The sequence below is a fragment of the Carex rostrata genome, chromosome 31 (genome assembly GCF_964058835.1).
Source record: "Carex rostrata chromosome 31, lpCarRost1.2, whole genome shotgun sequence".
NCBI lineage: Eukaryota > Viridiplantae > Streptophyta > Magnoliopsida > Poales > Cyperaceae > Carex > Carex rostrata.
The window spans coordinates 788915-813356 of NC_135948.1; the positions used below are offsets into that span (position 1 = coordinate 788915).

At 33.6% G+C, this 24442-nt stretch overlaps 1 protein-coding gene, 2 long non-coding RNA genes and 1 pseudogene across 3 annotated transcripts; all 4 read right to left on the reverse strand.

Moving 5' to 3' along the window:
• Window positions 1-6145: 6145 nt before the first annotated feature.
• On the reverse strand, window positions 6146-11142 carry LOC144547561 (uncharacterized). The gene is made up of 2 exons (XR_013509104.1): window positions 10453-11142; window positions 6146-10375 (listed from the first exon to the last, which is right to left on the reverse strand). It is a non-coding gene; the product is annotated as an uncharacterized LOC144547561 (long non-coding RNA).
• On the reverse strand, window positions 10755-10865 carry LOC144547678 (small nucleolar RNA R44/J54/Z268 family; annotated as a pseudogene).
• A 443-nt stretch (window positions 11143-11585) lies between the features above and the next one.
• LOC144547178 (uncharacterized) lies at window positions 11586-12137 on the reverse strand. The gene has a single exon (XM_078295767.1). It carries the CDS (start codon window positions 12135-12137, stop codon window positions 11586-11588), a length of 552 nt encoding a protein of 183 aa, XP_078151893.1.
• Window positions 12138-19805: 7668 nt separating this feature from the next.
• On the reverse strand, window positions 19806-23813 carry LOC144547552 (uncharacterized). Its single transcript, XR_013509101.1, has 3 exons — window positions 23265-23813; window positions 21342-21451; window positions 19806-20070 (listed from the first exon to the last, which is right to left on the reverse strand). It is a non-coding gene; the product is annotated as an uncharacterized LOC144547552 (long non-coding RNA).
• Between the last annotated feature and the right edge of the window lie 629 nt (window positions 23814-24442).

Here is a 24442-nt window from a genome sequence, read left to right on the forward strand (position 1 = left end):
ATTTGTTAAACAAAGATAAGGTAAATACTTTTACTTTGTAATTTAAACAGACACACATAAAATATTTATTTTTCATTTAATTGACCGAATCACCAATTTTACACTATCAAATAATTATATTTGGTGGGATTAATAAATAACATATCGGATCTCTCTTCTCTCTAAGCACACATAAAAATTTCTTACCATTACTACCAAAGGTTTCAAATGGGAAAATTGTCATAAAATAAACTCTAATATTTTAATGTTGTTTAAAGAATTATATTCTTTATCTTTTGCCATTTACAGGTTGACAAAAAAAAATCTGAATTTTCGATCAAAACGGGAGGTGTTAGTTCAGTTACACTGGAAAAAACCGAATAGGTTAAAAAAATATGTTTTGTATGGCTATTGGTTTGACCACTCTGTACCATCCCAGTTTGTTTTTACTTTTATTTTCTTTTTATTGTATTTGTTAAGGCAGGAGAAAAGGTCCCATGGTTCGTATGGCCAATGATATCAACAATCGTCCGTTCAAAGATCAATGGTTGTCGTTCAAAAGTGCTGTTCATATTTGCCGTTTATCGGAGAAAAGATGAAGTGGTTTATGATCGGAATCATTGATTCCAAATCATAAATATATTGATTTTATGTGACATTTAACTTTTCTGTATCTGTAGAATTTTTAAAGACAATTAATAAATATAAGATCTAAATCATTAAATCTGATCCAAAATTTTAAAACGGAATTAGTCCGATCTTCCTATATATATTAGAATTTATGTACTCTTTCTTGTACATCTTATTTTAATAATTTTTATGAAAAAAAAATTCTCCAATACGCAATAGTCAAGATGACCAGTGCTTGCATATCCATATACAAAAGTAAGCAGCTTTTCTGCATTCTTTTAGTTGTCAAAACATAGAAAAAACAATCATGAGCGGACACGCAGAATATGTCATGAATGAGCAGGAATTAGATTAAAATAAATTATCGAATTTAAATTAATTAACTAATTAGATACTACTAGAGAGTAAATGCCCTATTATCTTACATAATGAGTGTAAATGTCCTATTAATTAAATAATTAGATACTACTGTTAATGAGTGTAAATGTTCTACTATTTTGCCATTTGGAGACACTACTAGAGTTAAACTAGTAGCATCTAATTAGTTAATTAATTTATTGTTAATAGGGCATTTACACTAAAAGAATTTATTGTATTATGAGTGTAAATGCTCTATTATCTTGCCATCTGGAGACACTACTAGAGTGCTCCAAACATCATCAATTGGAGTCAGTATTGCAAAATGCGGTTCTATGCAACGCATATGCGGCCGCATATGCGTATGCGGTTGGAAACCGCATAGAAAAAAACATATGCGGTCTAATATGCAGTTTTGCATACACAGCCATACAAATATTAATATTTATTAATTAAAAATTCAATATATAAAGAAGATCCAATATGCAAATGCACCCAGAACTCAATATACTCATCCGGACGAACGTCCAGTCAAGTAATGTTTTTACTAGCCATGCCACTTCTTTTATAGGCTCTAAAAAGCATGCTTTCTTTTCATTTTAAGCTTTGGGACTAAAGAGTAGCATTCAACCGGACGGACTCCAAAAGATTCATTTCAGCTTTTGCATTATTTTATTGTTAAGCTTCACGTGAATAGGTGTGAATAGATGTTGGGCTTTAATATGACCCATTAGTAACAAACTACCAATATACATAGATACATATCCAGTTTCTGAATTTAATAAGTTGAAGACTGTCGTATGTACAGAAATAAGGTTTTATTTTAGAAGGCAGGACGTTTAATATGGATTTGTCGTTGGACTTTTATACTAAATTTTTTTAATATGCATGCTTCTATATTAAATATTTATTTAAGGCTGCATAATTTGTTAAGTGAACTGTTACTGTTGTATGTTTTCATTTTAAAATCCACATATATACGTCCGCATTAAAAACCGCATATGTGGCCGCATATCGTATATGCGGTATGCGGTGGCCTTTCACATACCGCATAGAAATCGCATTTTACAACACTGATTGGAGTGATGTATTAGGGTTATAAATGCCCTATTATCATGCCATCTGGAGAAACTACTAAAGTGCTTCAAACACCATCAATTTAAGTTTTGTATTAGGTTATAAATGTCATATTATCTTTCCATCTGGAGACACTACGAGAGTGCTCCAAACGCCATCAATTGGAGTGTAGTATTAGGATTGTAAATGCCCTATTATCTTGTCATATAGAGACACTACTAGAGTGCTCCAAACACCTTCAATTGGAGTGTTGTATTAGAGTTGTAAAAACCCTATTATCTTGTCATCTGGAGACACTAACAGAGTGCTCCAAACACTTTCAAATGAAGTGTTGTATTAGGATTGTAAATGCCCCATTAGATTAAAATTTTGAGACACTATTAGAGTGCCTCAAACACCTTCAATTAGAGTGTTGCATTAGGGTTGTAAATGTTCTATTATCTTGCCATTTGGAGACACTACTAGAGTGCATCAAACACCTTCAATTGGAGTGTTGTATTAGGGTTGTAAATGTCATATTATCTTGTTATCTAGAGAAACTACTAGAGTGTTCCAAACACCTTCAATTGGAGTGTTGTATTAGAGTTGTAAATGCCATATTATCTTGCCATCTATAGACAATACTAGAATGCTCCAAACACCATCAATTGGAGTGTTGTATTAGGGTTGTAAATGCTCTATTATCTTGTTATCTAGAGACACTACTAGAGTGCTCCAAGCACCTTCAATTGGAGTGTTGTATTAGGGTTGTAAATATCATATTATCTTGCTATATGGAGACACTATTAGAGTGCTCCAAACACCATCAATTAGAGTGTTCTATTAAAGTTGTAAATGCCTTATTATCTTGTCATCCGGAGACACTACTAGAGTGCTCTAAACACCTTCAATGGAGTGTTGTATTAGAGTTGTAAATGACCTATTATCTTGTCATATAGAAACACTATAAGAGTGCTCCAAACACCTTCAATTAGAGTATTATATTATGGTTGTAAATACCATATTATCTTGACATCTGGAGACACTACTAGAGTGCATGAAACACCTTCAATTGAAGTGTTGTATTAGGGTTGTAAATGTCCTATTATCTTGTCATCTGGAGACACTACTAGAGTGCTCCAAATACCATCAATTGGAGTGTTGTTTTAGGGTTGTAAATGCCATATTATCTTGCTATATGGAGACACTACTAAAGTGATCTAAGCACCTTCAATTGGAGTGTTATATTAGGGTTATAAATGCCATATTATCTTGTTATCTGGAGACACTATTAGAGTGCTCCAAACACATTCAATTGGAGTGTTGCATTAGCATTGTAAATGCCCTATTATCTTGTCATCTGGAGACACTATTAGAGTGCTCCAAACACCATCAATTGGAGTGTTCTATTAAAGTTGTAAATGCCCTATTATCTTGTCATATAGAGACACTACAAGAGTGCTCCAAACACCTTCAATTGGAGTGTTGTATTAGGATTGTAAATGCCCTATTATCTTGACATCTGAAGACATTACTAGAGTGCTCCAAACACCTTCAATTGGAGTTTTGTATTGGGGTTGTAAATGTCATATTATCTTGTCATCTGAAGACACTACTAGAGTGCTCTAAATATCTTCAATTGGAGTGTTGTATTATAGTTGTAAATGTCATATTATCTTTTTATTTAAAGACACTATTAGAGTGCTTCAAACACCATTAATTGGAGTGTTGTATTAGGATTGCAAAATGCATTATTATCTTGCCATCTTGAGACACTACTAGAGTGCTCCAAACACTAGAGTTGTAAATGCATTTTTATTTGGCACTAGCTCATCTTTAAAAGAGAAGTATGTATATTACATTAGCAGAAATGTGATGTTTGATCTTCACAGTGATTTTTTTATGAAACGTGTAATAGCCGGTCTCTAAATTGGTAATTTGACGGTACCAGTTAGCTTTTGTCATTACTTGTTAATCGTTGAGTGTTTATTTCCCAACCCATATTGAAAGGTTCGAGAGATATCTCATTTACTACATCCTATGTTGACACACCAACAAACGCCAGTAACAGTTAACCCATCTCAGTACGTATCTGCGTAAAGTACCATTATTTTTCGTACTTAGACTGAAATTTCCAGAATATCTGAGTACATTACTAGGTGCAATTCATATAATCTAATCTAAGATATGCATTAGACTGAATTTTCTTTCTGTAAATTTCTATAAAATAGAACAAGGATTCAGGACTAGTCCTTGCTGCAGGGAGCTAAATAAAAGGAAATTTATTGCAAGGAGCTAAATAAAATAATTGACAATTTTAAAATAAATTTAAGAAAACTTTCTTAACAGGCTGGACATAATACTGTTAAAGCGTGATTAAAAGGAAATTTGTTGATTTAATAGAAATGACCAGACTAGCAAAAGCTAACCATCACCAAATGATGGAACTTAACAATAGGCAAATCAATGTAAGGGACCGGAGTCAATTTATAAAGATAAGAAGAGAAAACTCGCAATTTGCCTGCTTTGCTTTGGTTAATTCCCATTTCAACAAATTTTACTTTTCATAACAACTTTGCGAATTCTCATGTTTACGAAGAACACTTCAATTGTGTTCACATTACAGATGATTGTATGTAATATTCGCGACTTGTAATGGAAACTAAGAACTGCGGTTGACTCGTTAAAACTTAGTTGTTTTAATTGGTTAACTCGTTAAAATTTGTTTATCCGGATTTGTAAATGTTTGACAATAATATATATATATATATGCTCAATTTTCAGCGCATATGTACATAAATCATATTAAACTTGTGCAATTAAGTAATTGAACACATATTGGGAAAACAAAAATTCAAGTATAAGAAGAAGCTAACTTAATGCATGTGTGCCGAATGAAGTGTGAGTATTCCTTCACAATTCAGTCTAAATCATTTTTTTAATTTATGCATTTAAATAATTGAATAATATAGAAAATAATATTTTGAGTATGAGAAGCTAACAGACCGTCTCAACGTATGTGTTCCGAATGAACTGTGAATTTATTCCATCGTAATTCAGTCTTTAAGTGCATATGTTTAGCATGAACTGCGAACACGTGTTTTTTAATGCATGTGTTCAAATGCCTAGTCTACTTCGTTCCCTACTCCAATTTATTTAAGTATTTTTTTAGCCGTCTGATTATTATGAGATCAGGAAAATAATCATGGATGTAGATTTGTTAAATATTTGAAAATGTCAAGCAATATTTTTTTTTTTTTTGCCCTATGATGACAAGCAATATGTCATTCGGAACATTGATAATTTAATTTCTTTTGCCCTATGATGACAAGCAATATGACAAGGTTCACAACAACTAAATCATCAAAGTATGTTTGGTTGAGTTGAGAATATGTTATTTTTTATTATAATAGTTAAAATAGAAAATTCAATATTTTTATCTTATTATAATATAACTATTTTTAAAGATTTTGAGATTTGACTATCTTAATAAAACAAACAACCGCTATTCTTGAATTGACTATTCTGACCATACCCGTATTGCAACCAAACATATTTCAATATATTATTGAAAAAAATTCAAGTGTACCCATTCAAACTTTCAAAATAGCCAATATCTCCATAAATACATCATAATAACCAATATCTCCATACAAACTCAATTTTTTTTCTTTTATCCCCTTTCATTTTTTTTTAATCTTTTATTTAATCATTTTAAAAATAAAATTGACAAATACACCATCATTTCACCTCTCTTGTGCACTATACACACAAAGAATATTAAGTTTGATTGATTTGCAATGAATTTTGGGGAGTATTATGTAATCATTCGTTTTACATTTTTGTTGATTAATTGCTTAATTGTTGCTATCCGAGACCCTGCAATGACACAAAAAAAATCGATGGATGGTCTCTATTATTCTCAAATTCACGCCATAAGTCGATTGAGCCCACTCACAATCAGAGGAAAGCACTATATGAATAAGCAATGCAAATTCTATACCCTCGTACAAACATGAATTCATTGTTGTGACATTTTGAAAACCAAATCTATAATAAAAAGAAAGGAGAAAAAAAGACCAGAATACATTCATACAAGTATTTCCACGATAAAAGCACCACAAATAACCCAGTTGGTATTGATTGAAACAAACTGTATTCGGCTCTCTAAACAAAATATGGGTTACACGACAAAAGAAATGTCATACAAAATAATAATGGGAAAATTTCTGTCCGGTACACCCATCCAAACTTCCAAAATAACCATATTTGCTTATCTGTCTTTCATTTTTCTAAACCGGGTTTCTACTCAAAAACCCAAAAAAACTGTCACCAGCTTCGGTTAATGAAAAACAGAGGCTTGACCTCTGTTGATTCTCTCAAAAAAAACTACCAACTGGAACAACTCATTAAAAGGAGTGTAGTCAAATTATAAAAATAAAAAGAATGAGAAAACTCACATATCTGAGCCTGTTTTGGTGAATAGATTTCCTGCTAATTTCACCCACAAAAATAAAAAGAATGAGAAAACTCACATATTGAGCCTGTTTTGGTTAATTAAATTTGAAACGACTTTTACTTTTCGTAAGTTTGCGAGTGCCCATGTTTATGAAGAGCCCTTCAATTGGAAAACATAAGAAAACTGAACTAATACAAACTCTTCTTTGGTCAAACTTTTATTTAAACCGGAATCTCATTGGGTTTGGATTAAGAAACTTGCTTGCATGTACCTAAAATTCCAACAAAAACCCAATTGAAAACATATTAACTTAAATAGAAGTATGCATATCACATCAAAAAGGACCTTGAAAGCTATATACTCGCATTATGTTATATTCCTAATTTGTGTGACATGGTCACGTAGGCCACTCCAAAGAAGCAGATTATATTTAATCCAACTTACAAATGCTTACTAGTGTTTTACATGAGAGCATGACATAAAGATCTGGTGAATGCTTGAGAGTAGGAAAAGTGCCAAGCCTCCGCGGCCTAATGTATCTACGCAGATTCTGACAGTATTGTAAATAACGGTATGCGCTCGTCAGACGGACTTCGTACCACCAAACAATTATTCGGGAATAATAAAAAATAATCGGCTGATTAGTTGGAAAATCCACGACGGTTTGGTCACCGTCAACAACTAATTGGCCGATTAGTCGGCCTAAATGGACATTTTTACAACGCTGGATTCTGCTACCAGCAAAAGTTAGGCAATTAATACCACGACTTTATATAGAGCATGAAAGGAGACAAACAAAAATAGCTTGTTAATTCATAGTTTACTACCTGTTAAACTTACAAATAAATGCTTCCCAAAATCTGGAGATTTCTGAATCCAACCTGACACCAAAAACCTGAAAACAAGGAATAATGATGTGATGTAACTCGAAATAATTCAGTCATAACTCCAATCAAATTTGCTGGGTAATAATGAAACCCAATTAAACCAAACCATCTCTAAACAAAACCCAGAAATTATAACAACAACAACAACCAAGCCTTTCCCAAACACGTTTGAATAGGCTAGAAATGAAACCCAACCGGAATCACAAAGTCAAGGTAGACGGTAACAAAATAAAATTGACCCTAAACCTAAAAAAACCCAATTGGCCGAAACCCGAAAAATTACTAGATCTACCAAACCTGAAATTGACTCTAACCCAAAACAACCCAAACCATATTTGACCCAGTTTGACCCCCCTACTGACCACCATATATAAGTTGATCTCAGGTCAATAGTAGCTGCTTGGAGCCAGGATATACAATTGAAAGAATAGCAACATTGCCTTGATCTAAACAGTAAAGAAGAAGATTAAAAGTAAAATAGAAAACAATTGAAAAGGAAAGCAACATTGGCTTGGCTTGTTACCAGTTTGCACCATTAGGTCAATACAGCTCAGTGAAAAACCATTCTCATGCCTCAGTTAATATCGTAAGCAACCCTGACTGATATGTCATAGAAATCAAGTATATTACTATTCGAATCAAAGGCTTGTATTAATTTGTCAAGAACACTAAGAAAGAGATATCTAATGGCAGTATATACTGCAAGAGCAGAATTACAATCAAACTAAATATGATGGTGCTATCCTCAAAGAAAAATGTACTGTTTTTGGGGTCATTAGGCCCTAACCCATACTTTATATGACAAATGCCAAGCTATCAAATAATCTTACTCTCAGCAATATAATACTGGTAATCTGGTACAATAACCACATGAAACCCTGAAGCTCGTCCTTATAGAGAACTACAAACTTCTAATGATTCAAAAGCAGTTGCAGATAACAAAAATAGGAGGAAAATAAATAGTAGCTAGCATGAGCTATATTCAATTTAAGAAGCAGTAACATAAAGCACAATTTGTTTTCCTCCCTAAAGTTGAGTTTGGTCGTGGGGAAGAATGGGAGCCATTTGACCCTATTTTTTTTTCTTATTGCAAAATCTGGATAGTTTTATTGTGTACTGAATCATCGATGTCCTATAAGACAAATTTTTCACATTGTATCCAGCTTGACTCCCTACTTTGAGCAGAATTTCTCCACTATCAATTCCTATACTTATAAAATGATAAAATTATTAAATTAACATACCATTCTGCCCCTGGTCATGGTCAAATGGGCAAATATTCCTCATAAGCAACAACATAAGCTTCCCCAAGACCAGGCACATCCTTCCCATATGGCACTACACCTCACCACACCTAAACCATTTCCATTAAGGGTAGCAACACTCAAAAGAACCGGATTTTTTTCAGTCTCTACTACAATTAAGAAGCCGAGGATGAGGAACAAAGCTTCTCAACTCAACCAGGCCTTTCTTATTAGAATCCATGTTTCACTTCACCTTCCCCACTAACAATGAGAAGATAATACTAGAGAATTTCCTTAAGGCCTATCAAGCTTATAACATAATCAGATCAAGTTTAAGTTGCAATCATTAACCAAGTTTCTAATTGCATGGGATTTGTGGGTGCCCTGCACTGGAGACTGGAGTGTCTCATTTGACCAAGTCAAAATGCAGTTGCAATGAAGATTTACATCGGAAGACAACTCAAAATTGTTGAAAAGTACAATAAAAAAAATTTACAGGCTAACTTGGCAAATGTGCAGGAGATTCAAATTTTCCAGTGCATTTTGGTGCAAACCAGTATGAAAATGCACTGTTCATTACTTAGCAAGACAATATGAGACTCAATGTAAATGTGCCGGTAGTTCTTGTATTTTACCCTTTCTTTTCAATATAGCCCAATCACAGAAAATGAAAATTTAACTAAGCAAAACAAAAAAAGGTCAAATTGGTTCCATAACAGTTGATATATACCAAACCCTACTTGTATTATATTAACCCTAAAAACATTACTTGACAGCATAGAAACATTATAGACAAAAAGATTCTTTTATGAAAATAAAAACTTGGAGGATTTTGCCTTCTCTCTTTGAATCTGAACTTCAGTTTGGAGAGGGTACTAGGACCAAACGCTTAAAAAAAAACTCAAATAGGAAATTCAGAAGAATTTAATTAATATCAAATTGAAAGTTCAATTTAACAATTAATTCATTTTGAAATAAAAGCTACAATGCAAGATAAGAAAAAGGAGTGAAGTTATCAGAAGTAATCAATGAGGCCTTCAGTAAACATTTGGTATTTCAACAAGCTATATTCTCTGGAGCCCAGAAACAACAAATGCATTCTAAGAATTGAGTGTGTCCCCTCAGGTATTAGGAGTCCACATCTTCTACATTAACTCAAAAGAGCATCTTTTAAGTTTAATGAATCTTGACCGTCTGAACATAATCGGAGCCAATCCGGCCCATGCCTATAATGCATGGGGCCCTTATATATCAGTACGAATCTCAATCGGATGGCCCAGATCTATTAACACACATTCCATTAATGCATAGGATACGGATTCAGGTATTGAAGGGGTGCAATGAAAAACAGACGGCCCGGATTAATCTCAACCAGGCCAATCTCAATCCGGTGCTTATAAAAGATATAAGGGATCCATTTTTAGATTTGTGCCAAGTTAAAAGAACGGTCCGGATTTAATTATTGCACCTCAGGCACCTGGAAAGCACAAATAATACTGCTCCCCTGCACTATACCCGAATAGGCACCATACACTTTGGTCACGCAAAAGTTGAGATATCTCAGAGGATACGCACTCAAGTACCTGGGGGATACGAATTCATAAGAGTTAGGGTTTAGGGCCAGCCATGCCAATCCAGAATTAAAGCATTTGAGCTAATATATAACAAACGGACCAGATTCAAACTCAAACAGTGAGCTATCTTAGGATCAGAATAACAGGTTCCTGTAATTCCTTTGGAATATCAGCAGATTTATTTCCATTCTTTTATCATAATAAAAATTCTGTATGAGTTGTTCTCTCTTTTTCAACTAAAAACTGCTCTGTCAAAAGCTTCATACCTAAGGGGATACACACTCCTCTTTCTCTCTCTCTCTCTTTCTAAGGCAAGTTCTTTTTTTCAGGCTTCAACAAAGAATACAGATTTCAGATTTCCGTTCTTATACCATTTCAGACATCATTAGGCCATGAAGTTTGCAAACTTAACAGAGTTAAGAATTATACATCTTACGAAAAAAAAAATGAAGTAAAACTTTAGAAGGAAAAAAAAAGGTTAGATAAACTAGTGAGCCCAACATGTATCAAGAACTTATTTTTAGCAAAAATCAAAAGATCAAAGTGTTGATTTGAGAGAAAAGGGAGTAAAACATCAGAGAGTTTCCCATTTAGACTAGATCATCTTTCCCCCTTTCAAAAAAAAAAAACTTAAAAAGGGAGTGCTGAGTCCCTGTCTACTTTTCTCCTCATTTGCCTTTTCATTATTCTGCTAGGTATACCTGATAGATTTAATAAAACCTCAATATTTGGTACAGATCTAGCAACTGATATTCGCTACGATACTACTTACTACTATAAAGCAAAACAATCTCTGATCCGAAGAAAACAAATTACAACATCGAAAAAACACATAAATTTAGAATCATTTGCTCCGGATCCTCACAAATTTCAATTTCAACGCTAGGGTTATGACTTACAAGTTACAACAGACGGAAGAGAATGGAGACTTGGAGAGATCGCTTTATCGGGAGAACGATTAGTATTGGGCTTTTAAGTTCTTTCGGCCCAAACAATGGGAAGTCGTCAGGTTTTCCTATATTAAATCAAATTTAGTAGGAGATCCGGACCAGAGCAAATCAGACGGTACCTGAGGGGATACGGATTTCTGTTCAGGAAGGACGTTTAGCTTAAATTTTAAATTATACTAAGGATTATTTGCTCGGTGATAAAATTGTCTAGTAATTTATTTAGGAAGATTCAATTTTCTACCACGTCCCCATATTTCACCCTATTTCATGAAAGAGGGCTCTGAAACATATTTTAGCTAGCAAAATTACTTGAATCCTAACACAGCACAAATAATTTTGACATCTTCATCTAAATTTGCATCTTAATGAGTACAGTTTTTAACTAGCTATTTCTTGTTTCTAATTAACATTTGTAGTTACAAGCATAAAATTTATTGATCTCTCAAGTCTCAATCAACTAATGTCTCAACATGAAACATATCAATTTCTGATTCATTCCAATTACACTCCTCCTTTGAACCGCACTTTTTCATCCCATTTGAATCTACATCTCTTGTTACTTGAATCTTCATCTTCACCAGCAAATTTGGCAACTTCATTCCATCTGATTTCTCACTTTTTGCACTAAAATTGACCCATTTTTCCACTTCATTTGACTCCATCACATCCTTCCATGATATCTCACCCCCTCCTAATAACCTTGATTTTGTCATAATCCCTCCAAAAAGTTGCCTATTTCTCCTAGAACGTAGCTCAAATGTAATATGACCCAACTCTAGCTGCTTAATTTGATTTAAATTTGCTTGTGACTCAAATGATGCGCATTCATTCCACATAACACTATTCTTGGATTGGATCTCCCTTGTATCTACCTGGATACGTCTATTGCCAAGTGCAGGGATATAGTACCTGATAAAGAGCTTCTCATCCGACCCTTGCTCAATGAAATTTGCCAACTTAATAACTTTTATTTCAAACGTGGTATGATAAGAATTAGACATGGTTGATGTGTGTGTTGTTTGTGCAATAGAGGGAAGGAAATTAAGCGAGATTGTTTTTGTTTTAGGTGCTGGATATTACATGTTTACATCTATATATAAGGGTTCGAGTGAAGCGCGTTTGGTATTCTGTGGGTGTGGGGTCAAAAAATTAAGAAGATTTGGTTAAATCTTTTGTTGGTCAACGTGTTTTGCAAATATATCAAGTAGGCATTTGGTTAAAATCTAGCTTTTGGGGGGTGGAAAGGTCAAATTGTGACCGTTCAGAATTCAGAGGAGCGCAATTGTGCAAACGAGCAAGGAACCCTTTTTCTACTAGCTCTAAAGCACACCCATTAATGTACATTAAGCATCGAATTCAGAGGAGCGCAATTGCGTGTTCTATATCGTGATCATTCGCATGATGTGATCATTTTTTTAAAATTTGGCACGGTACATCGCATCATGCGAAATATCTGGTCACAGCACGGCATGTGTGTCACGTATAATTAGGACTGTTAGATATTGCTTGAATGATGAAACTTAAATAAACTAACTTAAATTATGAAAAATAGTTAAACGTGACCAAACGTGATCAATCACGTTTAGACACGTTACAGGTGGTCACAACGTCATTGATGTGTTGTGACTATTTTTCAAAATTTGATCATGACACGTATAAAATCTAACTTGCTCACCGCATAACACGTCACGTATGAGAACCCTACTAGCATGATGCAATCATACAGTGGAGGATAGAGGTGATTAATGAGCGAGCATGAGCGAGTTGGGGTATGCTCATGCTCGTCTCATTAAGTAAATGAGTGAATCACGAATTATGAGTAATAAAATTTAACAAATTATCATAATTCATCTAAATAAAATAGAATAGAAATTCAACATAAACTAACAAAAATAGAATCAACATATTACAAAATTTCTTCCCAAAAACTAGAATAACATCAACATATTACAAAGTTTCTCTCGAGAAACTAGAATAGCATCAACATAACTCATTTATTTATTTGGGATTGGATGTAGCAGGGATTATGATAAATTCTTAATGAGCGAGTTGATAATGAACAAGTTGTTAATGAGTTTTTAATGAACGAGTTACGAGTTATGAGAAATTTACTCACTCCTAATGGAGGGAATTTATATACTCTACATTAACACATTGTTTGGGTTTAGATCCGATCCGTCCAGTCAAAATTTACATGAATAATAAAAGGTCGCATGCATTACAGATGTGATGAGCCGAATTAACCCGAATTTTAATCAGAAGGTCCGGAGCTCAACTCAAATATTATGTTAATGCATAGCAAAAGCGGAACTAGAAAATTTTGTTAGGAAATATGCTAAAATTTAAAATATATAATTATTAATTTGTAGTTAGTGGAATTTGAACTCAAAATCTTTCAAGTACAAAATAAAGTCTTAATCAAAAAATTGTAAGTACACATGTAAGTAGGACTGGCAAAAAAACTCGTGGCTCGTCGCCCACTTGGTATTCGCCCATGACTCGATCGGTAACAGCTTATTCGTTAGTGGATCGAGTTAAAATTAGCTCGCTCGATACAGACTCGAGCCAAAATTAATGAATTTGAGTTTGGCCTGGCTCGGTACGAGCCAGCTCGGTCATTAACGAGCTATTTAATATACATAGTTTAATAGTTTAATCGGACCCGTTCACTTCAGATTGGGGATATTATGGTCTATGGATGTTATAGCCAGTGTTATAGTAATTGCACTTTGGACTGTGTTTAAGTTGATTGGTAATTTTCTATGGAATATATATGTGTGAATTAATTATAAGCAACTAAGTTAATTTGTATGAATTTGTTTGATTTGGTATGCATGAATTTATTATGTGAATATGTTTGTATGAATTTAGGATTTTGATATATTTGTATTTATGAATTTAGCTGTAAACTTAATTTATAGTAGTTGATTTGCTTAATTACAGTTGAATTAAGAGTATTCCTCAATAATTAGTCATATAAATATTATTTTGTTTTAGCCATAATTGATAAGATGTGTTATGAAAATTTAAGATATAGCAGGACAAAAAATATACAAATTTATAAATTTGTCAAGCTAGTAACGAGCTAGCTCGGCTCGCTCGGACAGGCCACGAGTCAGTCTTGAGCAGCAATTTCAATTCGGAACCTAAAATTCAAACTCGCTCGCTCAGCTTGATCCATAAACAAGCTAATTACGAGTGAGACCTAACTCGCTCATTAGCAGCTCGTTGCCACCCCCAACATGTAAGTAACACATCTAACATGTAATGAGAAAGAGTAAACTATATAAAATATTTAAGAAAATAAAAATTCAATTAAACTTAAATATATATAATTAAAAAATTAAAATTATGAAATAATTAACATCCGTTGGACTAAGTATAGATCCGTCCATAATGCGTAGGATGAGGACTCCAATAGAGGTGCATGCAAACAAAATTTGGAATATAGCTATGAAATTGTTTATGAACAGGTATATTCCAATAACTTTGTAAAAGGCGGGGATCCAAAGACAACAAATTTATGTAAATGAAGGGCCGTGTCAGTGTCACGAAAAACACAGGCTGCGTTCTGCTGTGGCGTTAGTCGGAATGGTTGTTTGTGTAATGCTCTAATTTCCATGATTATTTCATAAATTATCTCTTTTTAAACTATGTTTTTGAGCTGCAATTAACATGCAGTAAAAACCTATCAACGATCAAAATCCAGATACCATACTCCTAAAAGTATATATATTAATACTCATTTTTAAAATCTACCATTGTAAATTAAGTTATCATCCAACCACTTCCAAACTGAACGCCATTTGACGGATTACGTGTTGTCAAGATTTGTGCTTTAAAACACCCTCTAAAAAGATCTACACGGTCTGTATCTGCGTGGCACCAATATCCCGACAAGGAATGCATGCTTAGTTTGCATGTCACTTTGGTTAATTTATAATGTCTCCAAAACCACCTACGGGTTTCTCTCAAAAAAAAAAAAATAATGTCTCCAAAACCCAATGAGGTATTGCCACTGCCAGCAAGTATTCTATTACGAATACATGCATCCATTACAACCTTCTCTCAGAGTGCAAATTGGCTCCATTTGAATCTTAAGATTTTTTTTTTTTTCTTTTCTTTGTAATAAACACATTCGAGCATTCGGAGCCGTGATTTTTATTTTTACCCAAAAAAAAATATATTTTATTATAAATAACCACGGTTTAGCAAAATTTATGAAAATTTCCAAACCGTACAGAATATATACGGTCCGGAATTAAAATTCCGAACCGTATATAATATTTACGGCCCTGTTTTTTTTTTTTTTTGGATTTAAAATTCCAAACCGTATATATTCTATACGGTTCATTTTTTTTTTTTTTAGCCCAACATTGCACCTCTGGTTAACATATCAAAACACCTTCAAAAATCATGAAAATTTACCGACATGTAGTCTTGACTTCGTAGAACAAGACTATGAAGTTTCATACAAAATCTCAAAACAGATCGTGAGATATCGGCTCTCAAAAATTGCCCGAACTGCTGAAGGAGTGTTTTTGAGTCCAACTTTGCACCTCTGGTTAACATACCAAAACACCTTCAAAAATCATAAAAAGTTACCGACATGAAGTTTTGACTTCGTAGAACAAGACAGTGAAGTTTCATACAAAATCTCAAAATAGATCATGAGATATCGGGCCTCAAAAATTGCCCGAACTGCTGAAAGAGTGCTCCTGAGTCCAACTTTGCACCTCTGGTTAACATATCAAAACACCTTCAAAAATAATAAAAATTTACCGACATGCAGTCATATTAATAATTTATTAATTTTTCAATGTCTCTAGAATTTAATTAAGATTTGTTAGTACAAGGTATATATAACCTCAACCAGTTAAGCTGTCCTGATAAACACTAATTTTTAATTTCTTGAGGTATAGTAGGTAGGCTTTGCCTTCTTTTTAATTACCCATAATATAACACTCTCTAAAGTGGAGTTCATAATTCAATACTTTGGCATAAAGTTTCAAAGTCCAAATCAGATCAGCTAATGAAGATCTGACACGTTTTCCTAATGAAAATTTGTTGACGCTATTATTGAAAATCTCATCATCAGCTAGCTAATGGAGTTCATAATTCAATACTTTATATTTTAATAACCCAATTATTGAATGTTTCTTCTATTTCCTTGAGTTGGTATATATGCACTCCAATATCCTTTTGTGTACGTACGTTCACGTCGTTCTCTCATCACTTCATGATGACACGAATATGCATTTAGCCGCCTTGTGTTTTGACGCTCCACACAAAAATTAATCACTAGTGTAAAAACTGGAATCAGGATCGGCCTATTTGGATCGGTTATATGAGCCAACCGATCCTAAAAGGTATTTGAATCGGTTTTCTTAAAAAAACCGATCTTAAAAACTATTCAGATCGGGTTTTATTGTCAACCGATCCTGATTTATGAACTATCAGAATCGGTTTTTTGTTAGAACTGATCCTGATACTATCAAGATCAGTTATTCTAAATAACCGATCTTAATAATTCAACTATCAGGGTCGGTTGTTTATAAAACCCGATCCTGATAGTATCAAGATCGGTTATAACAAAAAACCGATCCTGATAATTGAAATATCTCAAATAAATCTTATTAATTGAAATATATCAGAAAATAGCATCTAGATCGGGTCTATACATAATAACCGATCCAGATAACTTAAATACATCTAACAAATTAAAATATATCAGAAAATAGCATCTGGATCGGTTCTGTACATAATAATCGATCCTGATAGTATCTGGATCGGTTTTATTGCTAAAAAAATTGAGATAGCAAATTTTATTTTATAATTAGTTTTTTTTCAATATTTTAAAATATTTATGTTTGTAATTTTAATATTGAGAAGTATATGTAATTAGGCATTTGTGTTATATGTAATTAGTGTGGTGATTAATAGAATATATATGTGGCTGTTGTATATGGCATATGGTTCAATTATAAATTTTTTTTGATGAAAATTAATGTAATTTATATTATTAAAATTTATGTGATAAATAATTAATTATTTGACATTGATATTTCATTTTGAAGTCATTTTGACTATTGAATTTTTTATACAATCATGCATGATGCATCAATGACTTGTGCCATATAATAATATACATAGGACTTGAACCCTTGTTGTGTGGGGTTGTGAAGGAACGAATACGAATATTAGCATTTGGTCGATCGGAACCGTTAAAATGAAAGAATGTCATATTAATTTCACCATTATAAAATTTGATACAATTCGGGATTCGTGTACTAGTTCATCAAAGCAAAACAATATAGCAACATCGCACGGCCGTAAATAATTTACGTTGGATCAAAACTTACAGTTGTCAGGCCTTCGGCACTTTTACGTTATTAATGTTCCATGTTATATCTTGATCATTTTAAAAATTATTACATGTCATTTAATTACAGACCCACCGTTGGATGATCATGCAGAAATGAACGGTCTGCATTCCATTTAACAATTTGATGCCATTAATAATAATAAAATTGTACAAAATTGATCATAGTAGAGTTGATTTGGCCATACAAACACAAATAAATAATTTTTATATTTTTCACATTTTTCTTAATATTTATCTGTGTACATGCATTACCAAACAGAAAAGAAAATAAATGGTAGCCGTTTGATGGTTGATAGACCATCAATATGAGTGGGGTTTACCTCAGTGATCTTTCTTATATATAGTATCAGGATCGGTTTTTTATAAAAAACCGATCTTGATACTATTTTTTTTTCAAAGTTGGTTCTGCAAAAAAAAAAAAAAAAAAATCAGGATCGGTTTTTAGCAATAAAACCGATCCTGATACTATTTTTTTCAAAGTTGGTTCTGCCAAAAAAAATTAGTAGCAGAATCAGTTTTTTTATAAAAAACCGATCCTGATACTATTAGGATCGGTTTTTTATAAACAACCGAACCTGATACTATTAGGATCGGTTTTTTATAAACAACCGATCCTGATACTATTAGGATCGGTTTTTTATAAACAACCGATCCTGATACTATTAGGATCGGTTTTTTATAAACAACCGATCCTAATACTATTTACTCCCTATATAACCTGCTTAGGGTTCTTCTTATTTTCATTTCGCGCCTCTCATTTTCAACTTAGCGTCTCTCTCTCTATCTCCGTATCTCCCTCTCAAATCCTCAGTACTCTTTGTCTCTCTCTCTGTGTCTCTTTCTCTCCCTCTCCTCCGTGTCTCTCTCTCTCTTTCTCTCCGACTCTTCCTCATTTTCATCTCTCTCTCTCTCTCTCTTTCTCTCCCTCTCAGTTTTTAATTTTTTTTATTGTTTCAAAAATTAATTAATGGTGTTTGTATATTATTTTACAGTTTTGAGGACATCTCGCTCAAGTTACTTAATCATCCGGCCGATCAACTATCATGGTATTAGTTTTATCTAATTTTCTCATTATTATACTTTTAAAAACACATTTTTTTTGTATTTTTTATTGTAAAATATTTTTCCATCTAATTGTTACCTTTGTTTTTGTTTGTCGGGTCTTTTCTAATCTCAAGTGATATGATTGCAAAAGAGGTAATTATTGTTTTTTTTATTGTTGTGCTTTACATTAATTGCATAAATGTGTGTTAATTGAAGAAATAGCTCAATTAGTCACTTGTATGTTTGTTAATTAAATTTTTTTGGATTTAAATTTCTTGTTATAATATGTAATGCTTCACAAAACTTTGTATGAACATGAATTTTTTGTAATAATTTAAGATGTGTATGATATTTAATTTAGGATGTGTATATGATATTTGATTATTGCTTCTTACTGTGCAAAAAAAAAAATCTAGGATGCTGGCCAGCAAAATATATATGGAAGCTGGTCAAATAAATAAAAATATTTTTTTTTAGCTTCAATAAAACATCAGGATCGGTTATTTTAAACAACCGATCCAGATTACCACTATTAGGATCGGTTGTTTAAAATAACCGATCCTAATTGTAAAAAAAAAAAACACTTTTAGGATCGGTTATTAAAAAATAACCGATCCTAAAAGTTTTTTTTTTTCAGATCATAATTCCAAAAAAAAAAAAAAAACTTTTAGGATCGGTTATTATTTAATAACCGATCCTAAATTTTTTTTTTTCAGATTATAATTCCAATAAAAAAAAAAACTTTTAGAATCGGTTATTATTTAATAACCGATCCTAAAAGTTTTTTTTTTTTATTGGATTTATAATCTAAAAAAAAAAAATTAGGATCGGTTATTAAATAATAACCGAACCTAAAAGTTTTTTTTTTAAGAATGAGGATATGAGAAAAACCGATGCAGAATATAACTATTAGGATCGGTTCGTTAAGAAAAACCGATCCAGATAACTGCTATTAAGATCGGTTATAATAAACAACCGATCCTAATAGTTACTATTTGGTTCGGTTCTTTAAAAAATAAAAAACCGATCCTGACAGTATCAGTATCGCCTTCATCAGGATCGGTTGTATTCCGATACTGATATGCGTATATAACCGATCCTGATTCCATATTTTCCACTAGTGGATATTGTCACACCCCAAACCAGGGATTCTGGATTAAGGTGTGATCAACCTCGCCTCGTGCTTAATTAATCATTAAGCACGCAAGGCTAATCATGAATAATAAATCAAACAGCAGCGGAAGCAAAACAATATAAATATCAAGCATCAGTCACATAGCAAATAAATAAACATACACATACATAACATATAATTCGATCCATCTCGGATCCAAATAACACCATCTATAGAAAGGGATACATGATCTATCGAGCCCGTATATATATAACACAGGAAATACGGGACTCGTAAACCTAATCAAAAGCCTAACCCTAAGTAGGTCAAGTGGTGTGGCCCTCGGGGACAGCTCCTGACATCTCCTACTGCGGATCGCCAGAACCTGTACCTAAAACCCACGAAACAACTTGTGGGTGAGCAACGAATCGCCCAGTATGTGACCCAGAATTATCCCCTCAGGGATCCTCTACGGTCAAGGCACTTTTATTTATAAAATGAATACAATTTAAAAATATGCACATGGGTGAACCTATATTAATATCTAATATAATTTGTAATACTTTGAATGATGCCATGATGCGATTATCCTATTATGCCAACATGCGAAATAAACCCAAAGAAAAATCAAGGTGTAATATCGGATATAAAACAAGTAGGAATCCAGTACTCCTTGCACTGTGTGTGTCAAATACAACAATAATAATAATAATAATATGGATAAAGTATATCACCCCGTGCTGTGCCAATAGGATCAAAATGTCCAACCAATATAATCCAAGGACTGTGTTCATAGGTACAATGATACACGTTGCCTAATGACATCGAGCATTGCCCACAAGTTATACAACACACTAGCCGATGGTTATATCAAATCCAGTGTGTCATCTCGCCTAACGATTCATCACCCAAACATATCCAATAGGAGAAATCATACAATGCAAGTCGTAAAAAGTTAATCTCTTCCCTCATGAGCAGGAGAGAACTCTACCGTCCGGCCAGACCAATAGGAACCAGGGGCTCGACTCGAGCTCGACCCCGCGCATCAAGGCTCGCCGACCTTATGCACTTGCACTTCATTCCTCAAGACCCGCATTGGACATTGGGAACTTCCGTTCTAGGCAAAGTAGCTCCTAATGTAGGGAAGGAATAAATTCTCGAATCGTATCGTGCCACAGAACTCGAGATCGGAACTGCTCACGTCAAATAGTAAAATGATCGAAAAATGATATATAATCAAAATTTATACATATAATATCCTAAAACCATCCAAGGATCAAGTGATCCTCAGCTCAGTGGCTGTCGGGCCGTCCCATGCCAAGTGACACCAAGACGGAACGAAGTCACTCGGCTCTGCTCAGCTCTCACCAATGCATGCATATGTACGTACTATAATAATAATATATTGTCTCCCGCGAGAAGGAGACAACTAATAACCTAATATTCTAATAATATAATTATAATATTATTTAATTAATTTACTCGTAAAATACCGTAAATTCAGGTTTTTCAGGGTTTATGCAATTCTACCTACAGTGCAGAAAAGGATAAACATGCTCTACAGTTTTAATGCAACTACGTAAAATAAAATGCGGATGTCAAGTCAGATAGATCGACTGGTAAGAGTACGCCCACGAAAAGAATAATTCAGATATCCCACACCTGAGGGGGCTGGAGTCTCTGTCGCTAATAATCAGCGTGCACCGCGTATGCTCCTAACTGCGGGTCAGTCGGATCGGCCCACGGGTCGGACTCGTACAGAGTTGACTGATCTGTGATCACATAATTTAAATTAATTAAAATCTACGCTAATTTTATTCTAACCCTCATCCCAGTTAATGTGCAAGTTAAATACTTTGATTATTTCGGTTTTATAAAATTACCGATTCAGTCAGTTTAACTGATCCGGTTTGGCATATATTAATTATTTATTTTCATGTCATTGAGCTTAGCATAAATCTTAATTTCTTATAAGTGCGTCAGATATTGATCATTCACTTTGATCTAAATTAATCTAATTTAATTCTAAATTAACTTATATTTTTAATAATTTAATTTGAAGATATATTGCTTGTAGAAATTCAAATGTCGAATTATTCGTGATTAAAAATAATTGTTCGAGAGCTACGGTAAATTAACTGGTTTTACTTAATTAATATATTTTAATTTTCTATCTACGTGATTTATTTTAAACGGACTATAGTTAATTTTAAATGGGTCGAAATTCAGTTTCGAAAGTTAATTTATAATTAAAATCCCTAAGGCAAATATTTTAATAAAATATATAAATTATATGATTATTACGAAATTTATAATCCATTTTAATATAGTTAAGCTATTTTATATTTTAGATGTATAATTCGTTTTATAAAATTAAAATCGGAACCCTTAATTAGTTTGCATGTTTCTAATTAATTTATTCCTAAGTCGCGCAATTCGTTATTTTTATAACTAATTTAATTTCTACGTTTAATTAGCCGTTTCGAATCTAAGTCCATAACGAATATTTTTCGTTGCTAATTAATTGTTCTTTATTAATTAGCAACGGATTTTTGTACAAGTTCGAAAAATGTTTAAAAAGAATTATTTTAACTTTAAAAACCTTTTATTTTACTTTTATTTTAGTTTAATATGTTGGGTGTTTTAATTTTGTTTGTTTCGGGATCATACAGGTGTCCAATCGGGTTATTATAGTATCTGCTCAAATTATGTTATGAGCTATCATCGAGGCATCAAGACACTGGACGGTATAATCATTTCCCGAGCTATTTAGGTTTACTTAAGCGTCCGATTTTATTCGATTCCTTATCAAAACCTAAATTTACAAAGTCGCATTTTATCTGACAATTACGCCTTCCGAAACATTCAAATACCATAATTTTATTCCTTTTTATTTTCAATCTGCCAAGCCCAATAATAAAGGCCCAAGCCTTTTCTGAATTTATTAATAAATTCAATTTAGGCCCAACAGAAATAAAAGCCCAATACTTCATTTACTTTTATTTTTATACAAGGGCCTAAGCCCTTTTTATTTTCAGCCGAAACCCAACAAGGAAAATGAGCCTCTTTCAATTTAAATTGCACATTAGCCCCTGGATTAAATAAAATCACCTAAGGGCCTAAAATATGCACAAATCACCCCAGATCATTTTTATTTACAAGGAGGCCCCTGTCAGTTCAAATACTGGTAAGCATACAAAAACCAGACTAATCACAGCACCACAGCAGTACCAACTTTCGGGTAATTCGCACAACACAACCAAGGCCGGAACAAGGCACAAGACAAGGCAACAACAAGGCAGCAGCAAGGCACAAGCCAAAGTGACAACAGGTCACTACTGAACAGACCAGCAAAGCAGAGCAAACAAGGCAAAATAGAGCAAGGCAACACAACCATAACCAGAACAACAAACAAGCCAAGCAAGGCAACAGGTCAGAGAGGAAGGCAAGGCAAGGCAAGGCAACATAGAAAATCAAGGCACGGCCAACCCATGCATCGGCTTGCCGGGAAAATCAACAACCCGAGCAAAGGCGAAATCAACTACTCAAATTCAGTGACAATGAATATTTAGAGTGTTTACTAACCGATTATCAAGAATCACAGAGAAGGGCTTTATCAAAAGCGGCCAGTACCAAGACTCGAAGGTTCTCGCCCCTCGACCGTCAAATCAAACACCAGAATCAAATTAGCAAGCCCCCAAATCAACAGTAAACACCCCAATTTAGATAAGCAACCACTAGAACAACTCACAGGAACCCTAGAATTTTAGGGTTTTCGGATTCTCAACAAAATAGAGTGAAAGGCGACAATAGAGAGAGCAAGGTAGTATCTCAACACATGAGAGGGGTAAAGAGAACAAACCAGAGCCAACACGAGAGAGAGAGAGAGAGAGAGGGAGAGAGAGAGAGAGGCTTTATATACCCGGAATCAAACAAGGCAGCAAGGCGGGGAGGGGTAGCTCACTGACAGCCGTACTGTCAGTGGCCGCACCCTCGCAGGCAAAACGACGGGACAGCTGGACTGAGGCGCTGTGTCGCTCGCGCGATCGACAGAGAGAGGCGATCGCCTCTCTTAGGTTTTTCCGAAGAGCCACGGCGAAAGAGAGAAAGAGGGGTATTGGGACCCAGAGGCAGGGGGCGAAAGAGAGAGAAGGAGAGTTGGGGGTTTTGAATGGGAGGGGGTCTGCTTTAAGATTAGTGCGGAACGTATTAAACGGTTTGAGATTTTCCAAAAAGGTCACGCAGAATATGAGATATAACGAAGGGAAGTGAATTCCTTGGACCCGAAAATTAAGTTAAATGGGGTTTATTCTTCATTTCAATTACATTCAGAGATCAAATGATAGAATGGTTTCAGGATTCGTGCAGATTCAAGATCAAAGGGTTCAGAAAAATTCAGAAATTTATATAACTTGAATGTTTGATCTAAAAATAAATTCTCTTTATAAATTCGAATCAAGGTTTCGTAATATTTTATAATGTCGTATGAATATCCTTAAGTGTTTATAATTTGATTTTAGGATCCGAATTATTTGATATTAATTAGTATATACATATATATAATTATCCAAATCAAATTCTATAGCTTATAAATGAGCGTAACTTTTATATAATGTTATTTGTACAAACATTCGTATATTTATTTTCTTAATTAGAACTTGATAGATTTATTTATTTACAAGAGCCGATAATATTTGGTTTATTTTCTTTCTTAATGTACATAATTTCGCAATTAGTTTATATTTCAAAATTTTAGATTCATT

Bases quoted from the DNA above. Each gene is read 5' to 3' on its own strand.
- LOC144547178 (XM_078295767.1), bottom strand. From the start codon at position 12,137: ATGTCTAATTCTTATCATACCACGTTTGAAATAAAAGTTATTAAGTTG.